A 17,282-nucleotide genomic window follows, 5' to 3' on the forward strand; every position below is an offset into this window, starting at 1 on the left:
GCTACAGAGGAAATTCTAATCTTTTTGAATTTCTTTTTTTGTCTTGTCCACAGTGCTCTCTGCTGACACCTCTGTCCGTGTCAGAAACTGTCCAGAGTAGCATAGGTTTGCTATGGGGATTTTCTCCTGCTCAGGACAGTTCTTGATATGGGCATCAGGTGTCAGCAGAGAGCACTGTGGACAAGACAAAAAAAGAAATTCAAAAATAATAGAATTTCCTCTGTAGCTTATAGCTGCTAATAAGTACTGGAAGGGTAAATATTTTTTAATAGAAGTTTAACTTTCTGGCACCAGTTGAATAAAAAAAAAAATGTTTTCCACCGGAGTACACCTTTAAATATGGAATATCATATCTTACTATGTAAATCCAGTTATGAATACAAATGAGTTGTTGATTCAACAGTGAAGTTGCCATTGTTCAGTGAAACTGCCAATTCGTGAATTTGGTTTGTTACGAACAAGTGAGGGTGAATTATTATGATTTAACTTTTGAGGTTGCATGTGCTGTATTTCAATGAGCCTCAAGCAGTCTTGTGGGTGGGCACCTCAAGAGAACTATTCACCTAGTCATAGATATGGTCAGACCTATTGAGGAAAAATTGACAAATCAAAAAGTGTTATACATCAATGGGCATAGAAGAGTAGGGACATGATGTTCTGATGTTCTTAGATGGTGTCTGTCGAAATGAATTTCAGATATCCGGGTCGGGTAGGAAACATTTACAATTGACTGATTATGTGCTACAGTCAGTTTTATGATGAAATGAATGCTGACAGATTCCCTTTAAACTACATTTTCATTCAGAAAATAAAGCTAGGAATGTAAGATATTCAAGGAACTTTCCTCTAAACAATACAAATTATTTACTCCCTGGGATTTCTAGCAATACTTTTAATCATTCCTTTTCAGGAGTCTTTATGATGTGTTTGTAGTATTGCTGGTTTGATGCAGCACTTGAAGAAAAACCCAAAATCAGTCAAAAACAAAGCTCCTTCCACATTCAGGTCCATTCATCTTTGTTATATGTTCTGTTGAATTTCCAAAATATTGACCCAAGAACTGTTAAAAGAAGTCAGACATAGGAGAACATTGGAATGTGGGTCCAAATCACATATACAGGGAAGAGGTGACAGGCACACTCACATAGAAGTTTCACTATTAGGATGTTTCTGAATGTCTTTTTCTGTACAGATTAATTGATAGGGTTTCTCACTCTCTTCTAGTACAGAGTTTCCCAGTTCTTCATCCTGTTTATTAAGTTCATGCCTTGAAAGGTGCTCAACTATGCCAGCTCCTAAAGAATCTCCAAGGACATTGGTAGTTGTACGGAGACGGTCACTTGAAAAAAAGAAAAAAGGTAATAACAAAATAGTAGAAGAGAATATTTTCATACTACAATATTGATGTGAAGAGGTAAATTTATTTTGCCTAAAATAATACTGCACTTTAAGAGCTTGATCTCTGTTGTCGGATGGTTTCTTGTATCAAGTTAACTGCCTCATAGTCACATATCACACTGTTTAGATACTTACAGAAACCAGTCAACTGCAATAATGAGTGTTATATCCTCGGTGGGGAGTCCTACCGATGTCAACACAATAACCATGGTAACCAGGCCAGCTTGAGGAATACCTGCTGCTCCGATGCTGGCAGCTGTTGCTGTGATACTGTATGAAGAATCAAAGAAAGTAACTTCCGAAAGTCAATTTCATATAGAGACATACATTAGATAAAATGTCTAGCATGTGGCATGTATATATATATATATATATATATATATATATAAAAGTATTGAACAAATCACCATTTTTCTTGTAAAATCTTCACCAGATGTTGGTAACAACCCGTATACTGATGAGAAAAAAACCTGAATTGTTTAACATTTTTTTTTCTTTTTCTTTAAACTACATAATAAAATGTTTTTTTTCTTCATAGTTTTTGTGTCTCCAATATAAATCTACACTGTAGAAAAGAAAACAAGAAAAACCATAGAAAGAAATTGTATATCTAAACCGTTGACTATATATTCTAAGCTTTTCCTAAAGAATGAGTTCACCAGAAAGATTTAACACAATGTGAAATATCTTGTATACCATGTGAGCAGCTTCCCAACACTGTACTATCTGAATCTGCCTATAGTTTAAGCTGCTGTATTGTTTGTACTTTAATTCCACTATACCCCATACTACATAAAACTTCTAGAAACACTACAAGCTTCTTCAGTGACAAACAGCAAAACCAGGTGAGTTGACATGCTATCTTACTGAATCCCTGAAGCTGAAGCTCCTGTACAATAGCCTAACCACCCTGGTAATGGCAATCCTGTCTGCTCCCACACCTGTATTTATTGGTCAGTCAGTAGTCATTAACCTCTCATCCAATTGAGCACAGTGGTAGTTGTTTTTCCTCAGTTAACTTTGTCCTTTTGTGTTTATATTGGAATGATTATCATTATTATTATTATATCTTGATGTCGGCTTGTTCCTGAATAAGCTCCTGGCTAGCCCTTTGACTATTCTGAGAATTTGCAGTGCTACCCCTAGTCCTCACTTCTGAATTTTCCTTGACTACGCTCCTACCCAGCCCTTTTGCTGTGAAAGCACTTTCACTGTCAATAAGTAACTATTCTGGGGATCATAACCTGGGGTACACATTCAGGTCACCATAATACTTGCAACTTGAAAAAAGAAACCACCAAGCTGCTACTTGAATTTATGTAATTTAAATGATAAGCAAAGTCATGGATACTGATCTAGGTCAACCCATACATACAGGCATTGACTGTTTAAAACAACTTACCTGATGGTGATAATCTGCCCAAAATTCAATTCATAATTGTTTACTTGTGCAATAAAAATGGCAGCCAGTGCCTCATACAAAGCTGTTCCATCCATGTTTATTGTGGCTCCCACAGGCAACACAAAACGAGTGACCCGCTTGTCTACTCTGTTGTTTTCTTCCAGGCATCTGAAAGTAATGGGTAGGGTAGCAGAGCTGTAGAGACAAAAGTCAGAGTGCATCACATATATGTGAACTTCTCTCCTTTTTATCTGCTTTCATGTGTGATTTTTATATTGCCCACACCTGTTACTTGCCCCAGGTGAGTTCAAAGGAGCATCACATACTTGAAACAATCTTATTTATCCACAATTGTGAAAGAGTGCCAATAATTTTGTCCAGCCCATTTTTGGAGTTTGGTGTGACATTATGTACAAGTAAAGTTCCAATACACACAAAGGGAATAAACATGTATATAGTAAAACAAGAGTTACTGCAATCCTTTTCTGTGAGAAATACTTAATTTTCTTGAAAAAATTCAGGGGTGCCAACATTTAGGGCCATGACTGTATTTCACAGGACAACCCCTTTAACCCCTTTAGCCCATTTTGACACAGCCAATTTTATTTTTGCATGTTTTATTCATTCTGTGGGTCAATACGACTAAAATGATACTCAGGGTTACGTGCTTTTATATTATTGTGCTGCTTTTTAAAAAAATGAAAAAAAAATTGAAAAAAACATTTTTAAGCAAAATAATTATGTTTAACCCCTTTCAGCCCATTTGGGCCTTAAGGACTCTGACAATTTTATTTTAAAATTTTCGTTTTTTTCCTCCTTGCCTTCAAAAAATCATAACTCTTAACCCCTTAAGGACCAGGCCATTTTACACCTTAGGACCAGAGCGTTTTTTGCACATCTGACCACTGTCACTTTAAACATTAATAACTCTGGAATGCTTTTAGTTATCATTGTGATTCCGAGATTGTTTTTTCGTGACATATTCTACTTTAACATAGTGGTAAAATTTTGTGGTAACTTGCATTCTTTCTTGGTGAAAAATCCCAAAATTTGATGAAAAATGTGAAAATTTAGGATTTTTCTAACTTTGAAGCTTTCTGCTTGTAAGGAAAATGGATATTCAAAATATATATATTTTTTTTATTCACATTTCCAATATGTCTACTATATGTTTGCATCATAAAATTGACGTGTTTTTACTTTTGGAAGACACCAGAGGGCTTCACAGTTCAGCAGCACTTTTCCAAGTTTTCACAAAATTTTGAACCTCGCTTTTTTTCAGGGACCAGTTCAGGTTTGAAGTGGATTTGAAGGGTCTTCACAAATGACCCCATTATAAAAACTACACCCCCCAAAGTATTCAAAATGACAATCAGTAAGTGTTTTAACCCTTTAGGTGTTTCACAGGAATAGCAGCAAAGTGAAGGAGAAAATTCACAATCTTCACTTTTTACACTCGCATGTTCTTGTAAACCCAATTTTAGAATTTTTACAAGGGGTAAAAGGAGAAAATTTATACTTATATTTGTAGCCCAATTTCTCTTGAGTAAGGACATACCTCATATGTCTATGTTAAGTGTTCGGCGGGCGAAGGGCTCAGAAGCGAAGGAGCAACAAGGGGATTTTGGAGAGTATGTTTTTCAGAAATGGTTTTTGGGGCGCATGTTGCATTTAGGAAGCCCCTATGGTGCCAGAACAGCAAAAAAAAAAAAACACATGCCATACCATTTTGGAAACTATACCCCTTGGGGAACGTAACAAGGAATAAAGTGAGCCTTAACACCCCACAGGTGTTACACGACTTTTGCATATGTAAAAAAAAAAAAATTCTTTTTTTTCACTAAAATGTGTGTTTCCCCCCAAATTTCACATTTTTGCAAGGGTTAATAGCAGAAAATACCCCCCAAAATTTGTAACCCCATCTCTTCTGAGTATGGAGGCACCCCATAAGTTGGCCTGAAGTGCATTACGGGTGAACTACAATGCTCAGAAGAGAAGGAGTGATATTTGACTTTTTGAGAGCAAATTTTGCTCGGGGGGCATGTCGCATTTAGGAAGCCCCTATGGTGCCAGAACAGCAAAAAAAAAAAAAAAACACATGGCATACCATTTTGGAAACTAGACCCCTTGAGGAACGTAACAAGGAATAAAGTGAGCCTTAATACCCCACACGGGTTTCACGACTTTTGCATATGTAAAAAAAAATATGTTTTTTTTTCACTAAAATGTGTGTTTCCCCCCAAATGTCACATTTTTGCAAGGAATAATAGCAGAAAATACCCCCCAAAATTTGTAACCCCATCTCTTCTGAGTATGGAGGTACCCCATAAGTGGACCTGAAGTGCACTACAGGCGAACTACAATGCTCAGAAGAGGAGGAGCACCATTGAGCTTTTGGAAAGAGAATTCGTTTGGAATGGTAGTCAGGGGCCATGTGCATTTACAAAGCCACCCGTGGTGCCAGAACAGTGGACCCCTCCCACATGTGACCCTATTTTGGAAACTACACCCCTCACAGAATTTAATAAGTGGTGCAGTGAGCATTTACACCCCACTGGCGTTTGACAGATCTTTGGAACAGTGGGCTGTGCAAATGGAAAATTTAATTTTTCATTTTCACGGATCACTGTTCCAAAAATCTGTCAGACACCTGTGGGGCGTAAATGCTCACTGTACCCCTTATTACATTACATGAGGGGTGTAGTTTCTAAAATGGGGTCACATATGGGGGGGGTCCATTGTTCTGGTACCTTGGGGGCTTTGTAAACACAAGTGGCCTTCAATTCCGGACAAATTTTCTCTTCAAAATCCCAATGGCGCTCCTTCTCTTCTGAGCATTGTAGTGCACCCATAGAGCACTTAACATCCACATATGGGGTATGCTCTTACTCAGAAGAAATTGGGTTACAAATTTTGGGGGGCTTTTTTTTTATTTTCCCTTGGGAAAATGAAAATTTAAGGGTGACACCAGCATTTTAGTGAAAAAATTTTTTTTTCATTTTCCCATCCAACTTTAATGAAAATTTGTCAAACACCTGTGGGGTGTTCAGGCTCACTATACCCCTTGTTACGTTCCGTGTCGTTTCCAAAATGGGGTCACATGTGGGTATTTATTTTTTTGGGTTTATGTCAGAACCGCTGTAAAATCAGCCACCCCTGTGCAAAACACCAATTTAGGCCTCAAATGTACATGGTGCGCTCTCACTCCTGAGCCTTGTTGTGCGTCCGCAGAGCATTTTACGCCCACATATGGGGTATTTCCGTACTCAGGAGAAATTGCGTTACAAATTTTGGGGGTCTTTTTTTCCTTTTACCTCCCATGAAAATAAAAAGTAAAGGACAACACCAGCATGTTAGTGTAAAAACATTATTTTTTTTTACACTAACAGGCTGGTGTAGACCCCAACTTTTCTTTTTCATAAGGGGTAAAAGAAAAAAAAAGCCCCCAAAATTAGTAGTACAATTTCTACGGAGATATCCAGAGATATCCCATATGTGGCACTAAACTGTTTCCTTGAAATACGACAGGGCTCTGAAGTGAGAGAGCGCCATGCACATTTGAGGACTAAATTAGGGATTGCACAGGGGTGAACATAGGGGTATTCTACGCCAGTGATTCCCAAACAGGGTGCCTCCAGCTGTTGCTAAACTCTCAGCATGCCTGGACAGTTAGTGGATGTCCGGAAATGCTGTGAGTTGTTGTTTTGCAACAGCTGGAGGCTCTGTTTTGGAAACACTGCCGTACAATACGTTTTTTATTTTTATTAGGGGGACAGTGTAAGGGGGTGTAAATGTAGTGTTTTACCCTTTATTATGTGTAAGTGTAGTGTAGTGTTTTTAGGGTACGTTCACACTGGCGGAGGTTTACAGTGAATTTACCGCTAGGAGTTATAGTTTACAGACCACTGCACAGTGGTCTCCAAACTGTGGACCTCCAGATGTTGCAAAACTACAACTCCCAGCATGCCCTGACAGCAAACTGCTGTCTGGGCATGCTGGGAGTTGTAGTTTTGCAAGATCTGGAGGTGCACAGTATAGAGATCACTTTGCAGTGGTCTCAAACTGTAGACCTCCAGCTGTTGCAAAACTGCAACTCCCAGCAAGCCTAAACAGCTCTCTGGGCATGCTGGGAGTTGTAGTTTTGCAACATCTGGAGGGTTACAGTTTAGAGACCACTATAGTGGTCTCAGACTGTAGCCCTCCAGATGTTGCTAAGTAACTCACCGGCTTCCGTCGGATCCAGGAAGCTGCATCGCCGTCCTCTTCTTCCGCCGATCGTCGCCCGCTGCCGCCGCTGATCGTTGCCCGCTGCCGTCGCCAATGGGTAAGTGGATCTTCGGCGCCGGTCCCTGTCGGTTTCCCTGTCCTGCCCCGCCTATTGTGGGAGGGCAGAACGGGGAAACCGAAAGTAAACCCCTCCGCCCCCGATCTGCTATTGGTGGTCGCGTCTAGACCACCAATAGCAGAGATAGGAGGGGTGGCACCTCTGCAACCTCACTCCTATCGCTACAGGGGGATCGTGGGTGTCTAGGACACCCGCGATCCCCCTTCTATTCCGGGTCACCGGGTCACCATAGACCCGTAATGACCCGGAATCGGCACAAATCGCAAGTGTGAATTCACTTGCGATTTGCGCCGATCGCCGACATGGGGGGGGTCTAATCACCCCCCTGGGCATTTGCGCGGGGTGCCTGCTGATAGATATCAGCAGTCACCCTGGCCCGGTCCCCGCCCGGCGCGAGGCGGGGACCGAAATTCCCACGGCGTACAGGTACGTCCTTGGTCCTTAAGTACCAGGGAGCAAAGGCGTACCTGTACGCCCTTGGTCCTTAAGGGGTTAAACAAACTTTAGCTCAAGGCCGGCGTAGCCTCCGATCGCCCACCTGCCTGCACCAATGCTGTGATCCAGCCTTTCCGTTGACCGGACTCCCATGCTGAACAGTCTCCGTTGAGCGGTGAGTGCACGCACGTTCTTTTGTTGCTAAACTTTAACTCACCTTCAATGTTCTTCCATTGCACTGATATCGGCTGGTCTGCTTCCTGGGGGCGGTGAGTCATGTTGCAATCAGCGTATCGCCGGCCGCAGCGATGTCCTTTCTTGGCCGGTGATAGGCTGAGCGCAGTGTCATGTAAGGAGCCTGGGCCACGCCTTCTCCTTGCTGCTCGGGCTCCTTACATGACAGTGCGCTCAGCCTATGACTGGCCGAGGCAGGACATCACTGCGGCTGGCAATATGTTGAGTGCAGTATGAGTCACAGTCCCAAGGAAGCAGGAAGACGACCAGCACCGGAGGACCAGGATGCCATTATCGGCGAACGTCAGAAGGTGAGTTAAAGTTTAGTTTTTGCAGCCCGGGCACAGAGGTAATGGAAACATTTTCAGTACAGTTCTCCTTTAAGGGGTTAAATGCTTGCAAGGCATTTGATAAATTTTGTGCAGGTTCCCATTTCCTGAAATGTATATCATTTTCCATAGTTTACTTGTTGAGCAAAATGTTGTAATGCTTTATCCCTATTTTACATTTTGGTTTTTCTCCTATTTTCCAATTGTGGAAGAGAACAATGCACTATTTAAGCTTCCATTTTGCAGTGTTAAAGTTACTGCTGAGGAAGGGTTAAGAATATTCCAAAACACATTATTAGATTATTGAATACTATTGTAATAAATGAGGATAAAAAGTCCTCCCACCTGCCTAAACAAGAATAAGTGCCGTAAAAGTACTACAAAACATCATTTGTCTGAAGCACCATGTGGATCTCGGGGGCAGGAGAACGTGAGGCCAGAGAATATACTTGTATTCTGGTTTATGGCACATATATATCTCACTTCTCAGCTTGCCAAATACAGCACAGGATTTGTAAATCACTGTGTATAACAGAATTTCACAAACTCTATCTTGGACTGTATATGAATTTATTTGATGTGGAATAAAATGGAACTATATAGCATATTACCGGATATACACGTTTTGAACAACGTACAATATTTTATCCTTGAAATACACAAGTATGGACTTCTCAACTTGGACATTTGTTGTATATTATTTCTTATTCTGATTTTAATAATTGTATTTGTCTTCAATAGATGGAAACCTATAGGTATGTAGATGCATCTATTGTTCACTGTTTACTTGTTTACTGACACACGTGGCAAAAAGTTTCCTCTTTCAAATAATAAAAGTAGAGTTTTTAGAAATTGTTATATGCAATATTCTTGAATATTAAGCATACAGTGCTAGATAGCTTTGTGCCAGCCAATTGTTTTCTTTTACAGTTTACATTTAGTGTAAAGTAGGTGTTACCCAATGTGTGCACTTGGTCTTAGGGGGAGGGGGAGCCACAAATTTTTATTTTCTGATTTGTTGCAGAAATAAATAGGGTATGCTGCTTAATTTCACTATCTGTATTGTGATACAGTTATTGCAAGGATGAAAGTTCCCATGCTTGAAGAGTGAGCTCAGTGTATGTGAACATACCCTCATACCTTCTAGCAGGGTAATAACCTTAACCCCTTAAGGACTCAGCCCATTTGGGCCTTAAGGACTCAGACAATTTTATTTTTACGTTTTCATTTTTTCCTCCTCGCCTTCAAAAAATTTTAATTTTAATTGTAATTGTCCATTGTAATGCCATCACTCACTTGACCATAAAATGTATGGCACAACCAAAAAAATACTATTTGTGTGGGGAAATTTAAAAGAAAACCGCAATTTTGCTAATTTCGGAAGGTTTCGTTTTCACGCCGTACAATTTACGGTAAAAATGACATGTGTTCTTTATTCTTTGGTTCAATACGATTAAAATGATACCCATGATAACATACTTTTCTATAACTGTTGCCCTTAAAAAAAAAATCGCAAACTTTTTAACCAAATTAGTACGTTAATTCCCATATTTTGAAGACCTATAACTTTTTCATGTTTCCGTATAAGCAGCGGTATGAGGGCTCATTTTTTTGCGCCATGATCTGTACTTTTTATTTATACCATATTTGCTTATATAAAACTTTTAATCCATATTTTATAATTTTTTGGGGGAATAAAATGTTATAAAAAAGCAGCTATTTTAGCCTTTTTTTTTACATTTACGCCGTTCACCGTATCATTAACATTTTATTTTAATAGTTCAGATATTTACGCACGCGACAATACCACATATGTATATAAAATATTTTTTTTTACACTTTTTGGGGGTGAAATAGGGAAAATGGGACACTTTTTTACTTTTTACTTTATTTTTTTTAACTTTTTTTAACTTTTATTTTTACACTTTAATAGTCCCCATAGGGGACTATTTATAGCAATCATTCGACTGCTAAAACTGTTCAGTGCTATGTATAGGACATAGCACTGATAAGTGTTATCGATCATCTTCTGCTTTGGTCTGCAGGAAGGCAAATCAGAGCAGGGGGGACCTCCATCTGCCATGCTGGATGATCGGATCGCCGTGGCAGCGCTGCAGGCGATCCAATCAACCCTTTTAGTGAATGTTATGCTGCAGATGCCGTGATCTGTATTGATCACGGCATCTGAGGGGTTAATGGCGGACATCCGCGGGATCACGGATGTCCACCATTACCGGTGGGTCCCTGGCTGCGATCAGCAGCCGGGACCTGCCGCGCATGATCCGGTCATCGCTCCGATGCCCGCGGTTATGCTTAGGATGTAAATGTAAGTCCTGGTGCATTAACTACCAGCTCACCAGGACGTACATTTACATCCTGCGTCGTTAAGGGGTTAAAGGGGTACTCTGGTGAAAAACTTTTTTTTTTTAAATCAGCTGGTGCCAAAAAGTTAAAGGGGTTCTCCGGTGCTTAGACATCTTATCCCCTATCCAAAGGATAAGGGATAAGATGCCTTATCACGGGGGTCCCGCCACTGGGGACCCCATGATCTTGCACGCGGCACCCCATTTATAATCAGTCCCCGTAGCGTGTTCGCTCCGGGTCTGATTACAGGCGACCACAGGGCCGACTGCGTGTGATGTCACGCCTCCGCCCCCGTGTGACGTCATGCTCCGCCCCTCAATGCAAGCCTATGGGAGGGGGCGTGACAGCTATCACGCCCCCTCCCATAGGCTTGCATTGAGGGGCGGAGCGTGATGTCACACGGGGGCGGAGGCGTGACGTCACACGCTGTCGGCCCTGTGGTCGCCGGTAATCAGACCCGGAGCGAACACGCTCAGGGGACTGATTATAAACGGGGTGCCGCGTGCAAGATCACAGGGGTCCCCAGTGGCGGGACTCCCGCGATCAGGCATCTTATCCCCTATCCTTTGGATAGGGGATAAGATGTCTAAGCACCGGAGAACCCCTTTAAACAGATTTGTAAATTACTTGTATTTTAAAATCTTAATCCTTCCAGTGCTTATCAGCTGCTGTATGCTACACTGGAAGTTCTTTTCTTTTTTAATTATTTATTTTCTGTCTGACCACAGTGCTCTCTGCTGACACCTCTGTCCATGTCAGGAACTGTCCAGAATAAGAGCAAATCCCCATAGCAAACTTCTCCTGCTCTGGACAGTTCCTGATATGGACAGAGGTGTCAGCAGAGATGTAAAAAAGTAATCAGTTGTCACAAGGACATCACAGTACTAGATAGATATAAAATCTATGACATACTACATTCTATTTCAAGTACACATGTAGCTCGTAGATAAACAAGACCATATATGAATACAAGGAGTATCCAATTAGAAGAAGCATACGTCCACAAGTTAATGAATATTCAGCCAACCCACAGGAAGGAGACATATACTCTTAATAAACCTTATATGTATATTTTAGGACTCTTAGTGATAGTAGACACATCCTCAATTAGGATAAACATGCCCTCATTTATAAAGGACACACCTTCAATCATCATAGGTATGCCCATAGTTTGAGCATAAGAGGCATTGAGAATATAGATAAGGGGTCTCCAGACAGGGTCTCCAGAGAGGGGTCTCCAGGGAGGGCCTCCAGAATACGGAAATAAGAAGAAGAATGACGGCTGTAAGAAGCTAAAAGAGGTGGCCATTCTAACCTGTCAAGGACGTGTATACACAACATTGTGCCATTAACAGTGAATACCACGGGCTACCGATTCGAGCCCACACCATACCGTCCGGCCCCCAGCTGATTCTTGTAACCGGGGGCTGCCCCAACCGCCGGCATGCAGCGATAGCCGCGGCCGGCTATTAACCCTTTAGATCAACGCTGTCAAGTCTGACAGCGGTGTCTAAAGTGACCTTTGAACACTCCCTGGTGGTCCAGTGGGGCATATGCCTCACCCCACCGCAGTGCGATCGCGGGGGGGTGGGGGATGGGTTGCGATCCCCTTCTGAGGTAGCTAGAGGCCTTTCATCCTCTGCTGGTACCGGCTCTAAGATTGATAAAGCCTGGCTGAACCAGGCTTAATCAATCAAGCGCAGAACACACCGATCAATGTAGTTCTATTGAACTACATTGATCTGTATGAGGAATTGAGGAATCTAATGATTCCTCCTAAAAGTCCCCTAAGGGAACTAATAAAGTGCAAAAAAAAGTTTGATAAAAGTTTAAAAAAACACCCATTAACCCCTTTCATATTAAAAGTTTAAATCACCCTCTTTTCCCAAATTCCATATGAAAAATATATAAACATGCTAAAAATAAACATATGTGGTATCTCCGCATGCGTAGTGGTCTGTACTATAAAAATATAATGTTAATTAAACCGCATGGTCAATGGCGTACACGTAAAAAAATTCCAAAGTCCAAAATTGCATATTTTTGGTCGCTTTCTATACCCTAAAAAAAAATATATATATATATATATATATATATATATATATATATATATAAAAAGCCCCATCAAAACAAAAATGGTACCGATAAAAACTTCAGAACACGGCGCAAAAAATGAGCCCTATACCACCCCTTATATGGAAAAATAAAGTTATAGGGGTCAGAAGAGGACATTTTTCAACTTATAAATTTTTGTTGCATATAGTTATAATTTTTTTTTGTAGTAAAATAAAATCAAACCTATATAAATTGGGTATCCTTGTGACCATATGGACCTACAGAATAAATATAAGGTGCACATTTTCCCTAAAACTGCACTGCGTAGAAATGGAAGCTTCTTTTTTTTTTTTAACATGTATATTTTTATTTTAAGAAAATATAAATGTTTACATAGAAATATAACAATAATTGCAGATAATACAGTAAGGTACAAATTATGCTTGTGAAGAAGAGAAAGGCCACTGCGTGGCTGAGGTACACAGATGTTTTATGTACAAATCTTTTTAGCAATGACTAACAATGTATAGAATTAACCAAGAAATAAAAAATAGAACCATCAAATTGTCTGTGCTCGTTTTCTGTAAATGTGTTTCTCGCAGTTGAAAAGAGAGAAGATTAAGAAAGGGTTTAATATATCTGAGAAAGTGCTTATTTGGAAAGAAAAGATTAAAGTTTTACACTATTATGTGGGCTGTTTGACCATATATCCCACTTAAACAAGAAGGATCTATCAGATCCAAGGGCACAAGCTGTTTTATATTCGTGCCAACAATTTGAATTTACATTTTGTATAATTTCCTTGAGAGTTGGGATCAACGGTGTTTTCCATTTCCAAACTATATTGTGTCTAGCCGCTATGAGGGCATGGATAGTGACGGTTTTGTGGAAAATTGATTAAGTATCAATACCCATAGTAAGAAGTGCTAAGGTGGGGTTTAAAATTATCGGGAGACCGCAAATTTGGGACAAAAATTTGCCCAGTCTTCTCCAGAAAGCGAGTAGTTGTGGACGCTCCCACCATATGTGAATGAAAGAACCTAAATTCGGACAACGCCAGCATGTGTCCGAGGTTGAGGTAATTTGAGCAAGGCAGGATGGGGTTAAATACTAAAAAATTTTTGTCCCACAAATTATTTTTTTCTGGTTTCGCCGTAGATTTTGTAGTAAAATTATTAATGGAATTACAAAGTAAAATTGTTGGCGCAAAGAATAAGCTCTCATATGGATTTTTAGGTGGTGAATTTAAAGTATTATAATTTTTAGAAGGTGAGGAGGAAAAAACTAAAGTGAAAAATTGAAAATCGCCAAAGAGGGAAGGGGTTAACTTTCTGGCACCAGCTAATTGAAAAAAATATTTCCTTTAGTCCATCAAGTTCAACCTATAACCCTAATGAGTCCCTACTGAGTTGATCGAGAGGAAGCCAAAAAACCCTCATACTATAAGTAAAAATTCCTTCCCGACTCCAAATATGGCATCAGAATAAATCCCTGGATCAACGTTCTGTCCATATAAATCTAATATACATAACCAGTAATGTTATTACTCTCCAAAAATGCATCCAGACCCCTTTTAAATTCTGTAGAATAAAATCAAGGGCAGTGCAGCTCAATCAATAAATAGCCTGAGGTTAACTGGTAAGGTGTTATTACCCCAAGACCAAGAAATATATAGATAAATATAATGAAGAAATTATATGACCAGTCCTCAAGGATATTGAAATAAGAAAAAATAAGTGAAAAGGAGAAAGAATAAAAAGGAAGAAGCAGAAAGATGGAAATAAAAGATATGGACAATTAACAGATGGTAGATCACAAATAAAAGTAAGAGATGAATGGAAATGAAATTGACTACAGTAATCCTATCCTTGATTATAGTAATAATAAAAATACCTGCGAAATATAACTTAAACAATCGTGCATTTATTGAGTAAAAATTATATTAAAACACATGGGCAGGGCCCTTTCCCAGGTATTAGAAAAATGTGCTTATTAAAGGTAAAAAATTATAGTTTGCCAACCTTCTTATAAAAATATTGTTCATAAAATATTTTGTATCAGATAGCAGCCAATGACCAAAGTCAATATAATAGTTCTAATCTATTTTAGCAGCCACAGTTAGAATTGTTCATCTCATGAAGCCAATGTACTGTATTGGCGACAAAGTGGATACAAAGTGTCTGTTAAATGTAGCAGATAAGATGAGCGATACAGTTATACCTTCCACTTTGCCTCAAAGAGAGCCGTTTAGTGTAAATAAGAACGATAACAGTATTAGGACATTCAGAGCGGTACCTTATTTGTAGTCTTCACCGTATTGCACGGCAGCTGACCGTCTCCGGAGCGGCAGACTCCTGGAGACTGTGATGAATCAGCGCCCGCACGGACTAGAACGAGGGCAACCACCAACCTGGCATAGGTGTAGGGGTTCCTCCGGGAAGGCGTTTGTGAAGGTACGTTGGTCTAAAATGATGAGGTGTTGTCCTCTGTAGTGCAGAGAACCGGCATCTAATATGAAGCGGTGGGTGAATGGAGTTGTGCTGGGCACTATTCGCCCGTCGGCCTAAGGAGTAGCAATCAGCTGTGAGCCGGCGTCCTTGTGGTGTGAATAGCGCGCTATTCAATAGTGGGCCACGAGTCTGGGTACTGCAGCGCTGGCAAAGCGGTATCGGCTGACTTGGTGGCTGATGTAAACAAGAGATGGTTGTGGCAATACTTAAAGATTGAGGCTAAACGCTTTCACCACAATTGTGGTATTCCTCAGTAGCCTTAATATATTAAATGTTTTTAATAAGTTATATTTATATATATTATATCAAGATAGGATTACTGTAGTCAATTTCATTTCCATTTATCTCTTACTTTTATTTGTGATCTACCATCTGTTAATTGTCCATATCTTTTATTTCCATCTTTTTGCTTCTTCCTTTTTATTCTTTCTCCTTTTCACTTATTTTTTCTTATTTCAATATCCTTGAGGACTGGTCATGTAATTTCTTCATTATATTTATCTATATATCCCTTTTAAATTCTATTGCATAGTTCACCATGACCACCTCCTCCGGGAGAGAATTCCACAGTCCCACTGCTCCCAGTCAGAACCCCGTCTGTGCTGGTGTAGAAACCTTCTTTCCTCTAAACGTAGAGGATGCCCCCTTGTTATAGATACAGTCCTGGGTATGAATAGATCATGGGAAAGATCTCTATACTGTCCCCTGATATATTTATACATAGTTATTAGGTCTCCCCTAAGCCTCCTTTTTTCTAAACTAAATAACCCCAATTCTGATAATCTTTCTGGGTACTGTAGTCCTCCCATTCCCCGTATTACTCTGGTACATTACTTAATTCCTTTAGAACACGGGGGTGAATGCCATCTGGACCTGGTGATTTGTCTATTTAGATTTTTTGTAGGCGGCACTGTACTTCTTCCTGGGTTAGACAGGTGACCTGTACTGGGGAGTTTACCTTATCTCACTGTATTTCCCCTGGCATTTCCTTTTCCTCTGTGAATACAGTGGAGAAGAATTTGTTTAATATATTTGCTTTTTCCTGATCCCCGTTTATAATTTCTTCTTTATTGTTTTTTAAAGGGCCCACACTTTCATTTTTTACCTTTTTGCTATTTATATAGTTAAAGAACATTTTGGGGTTAGTTTTACTCTCTTTGGCAATGAGTCTTTCTGTCTCTATTTTTGCGGATTTATCTGTTTTTTTTTTTACATATTTTACATTTTTCTCTGTAGCTTTTTAATGTTTCCTCACTGCCGTCCTCTTTTAGAAGTTTAAATGTTTTATTTTATCATTTATTTCCCCCTTAATGTTTTTATTAATCCATATTAGTTTTCTTTTATTTCTGACCCTTTTATTCCCATAAGGTATATACATTTTACACTGAGAGTTTAAGATATTTTTAAAAGTTTACCATATAGTGTCAGTATTCTTGTTTTTGAGGACATTATCCCATTTTATATTGTTAAGGGCTTCTCTGAGTTGGTCAAACTTTGCCTTCCTAAAGTTCATTGTTTTTGTGGCCCCTTGAGAGATTCCCTTATTGAAGAACAAGTTATAATGTATTATATTGTGATCACTATTTACTAGGTGTCCTTCTACGTGCACATTAGTTACTCTGTCAGGTCTGTTGGTTAATTTTAAGTCTAGTAGAGTGCCGCCTCTGGTTGGGCCCTGCACCATTTGGGACAGATAACTGTCTTTAGCTATAGTCAGAAACCTGTTTCCTTTATGAGATTCACTGGACTCAGTCTCCCAGTTTTTAATCAGGATAGTTAAAGTCCCCCATTATTATCACATCCTTCTGATTTGCTGCCATGTTTATTTGCCTCATTAATTGATCTTCTGCCTCTTCCATTTTATTTGGTGGCTTATAGAAAACCCCTATCAGAATTTTTTTTAACCCCTTAAGGACCCAGCCATTTTACACCTCAGGACCCGGCCATTTTTTGCAATTCTGACCACTGTCACTTTAAACATTAATAACTCTGGAATGCTTTTAGTTATCATTCTGATTCCGAGATTGTTTTTTCGTGACATATTCTACTTTAACATAGTGGTAAAATTTTGTGGTAACTTGCATCCTTTCTTGGTGAAAAATCCCAACATTTTATGAAAAATTTGAAAATTTTGCATTTTTTTAACTTTGAAGCTCTCTGCTTGTAAGGAAAATGGATATTCCAAATAATTTTTTTTTTTATTCACATAT

At 39.5% G+C, this 17,282-nt stretch overlaps 1 protein-coding gene across 6 annotated transcripts in view; it reads right to left on the bottom strand.

Annotated features, from left to right (window-relative positions):
- Positions 1–259: 259 nt before the first annotated feature.
- The window catches only part of LOC130367859 (excitatory amino acid transporter 1-like), a 338,220-nt gene continuing 321,197 nt past the window's right edge, over positions 260–17,282 (bottom strand). For all 6 annotated transcript variants that reach the window (XM_056570764.1, XM_056570754.1, XM_056570782.1 and 3 more), the window contains 4 exons: positions 2,801–2,995; positions 1,534–1,668; positions 1,145–1,339; positions 260–1,060 (listed from right to left, as the gene is read on the bottom strand). In XM_056570764.1, coding sequence (XP_056426739.1) covers positions 1,021–1,060; positions 1,145–1,339; positions 1,534–1,668; positions 2,801–2,995 — 565 coding nt within the window. In that variant the 3' untranslated portion in view covers positions 260–1,020. The remainder of the gene's footprint in view (positions 1,061–1,144; positions 1,340–1,533; positions 1,669–2,800; positions 2,996–17,282) is intronic.

Source organism: Hyla sarda, chromosome 1, assembly GCF_029499605.1.
Source record: "Hyla sarda isolate aHylSar1 chromosome 1, aHylSar1.hap1, whole genome shotgun sequence".
In the NCBI taxonomy this organism is placed as follows: domain Eukaryota; kingdom Metazoa; phylum Chordata; class Amphibia; order Anura; family Hylidae; genus Hyla; species Hyla sarda.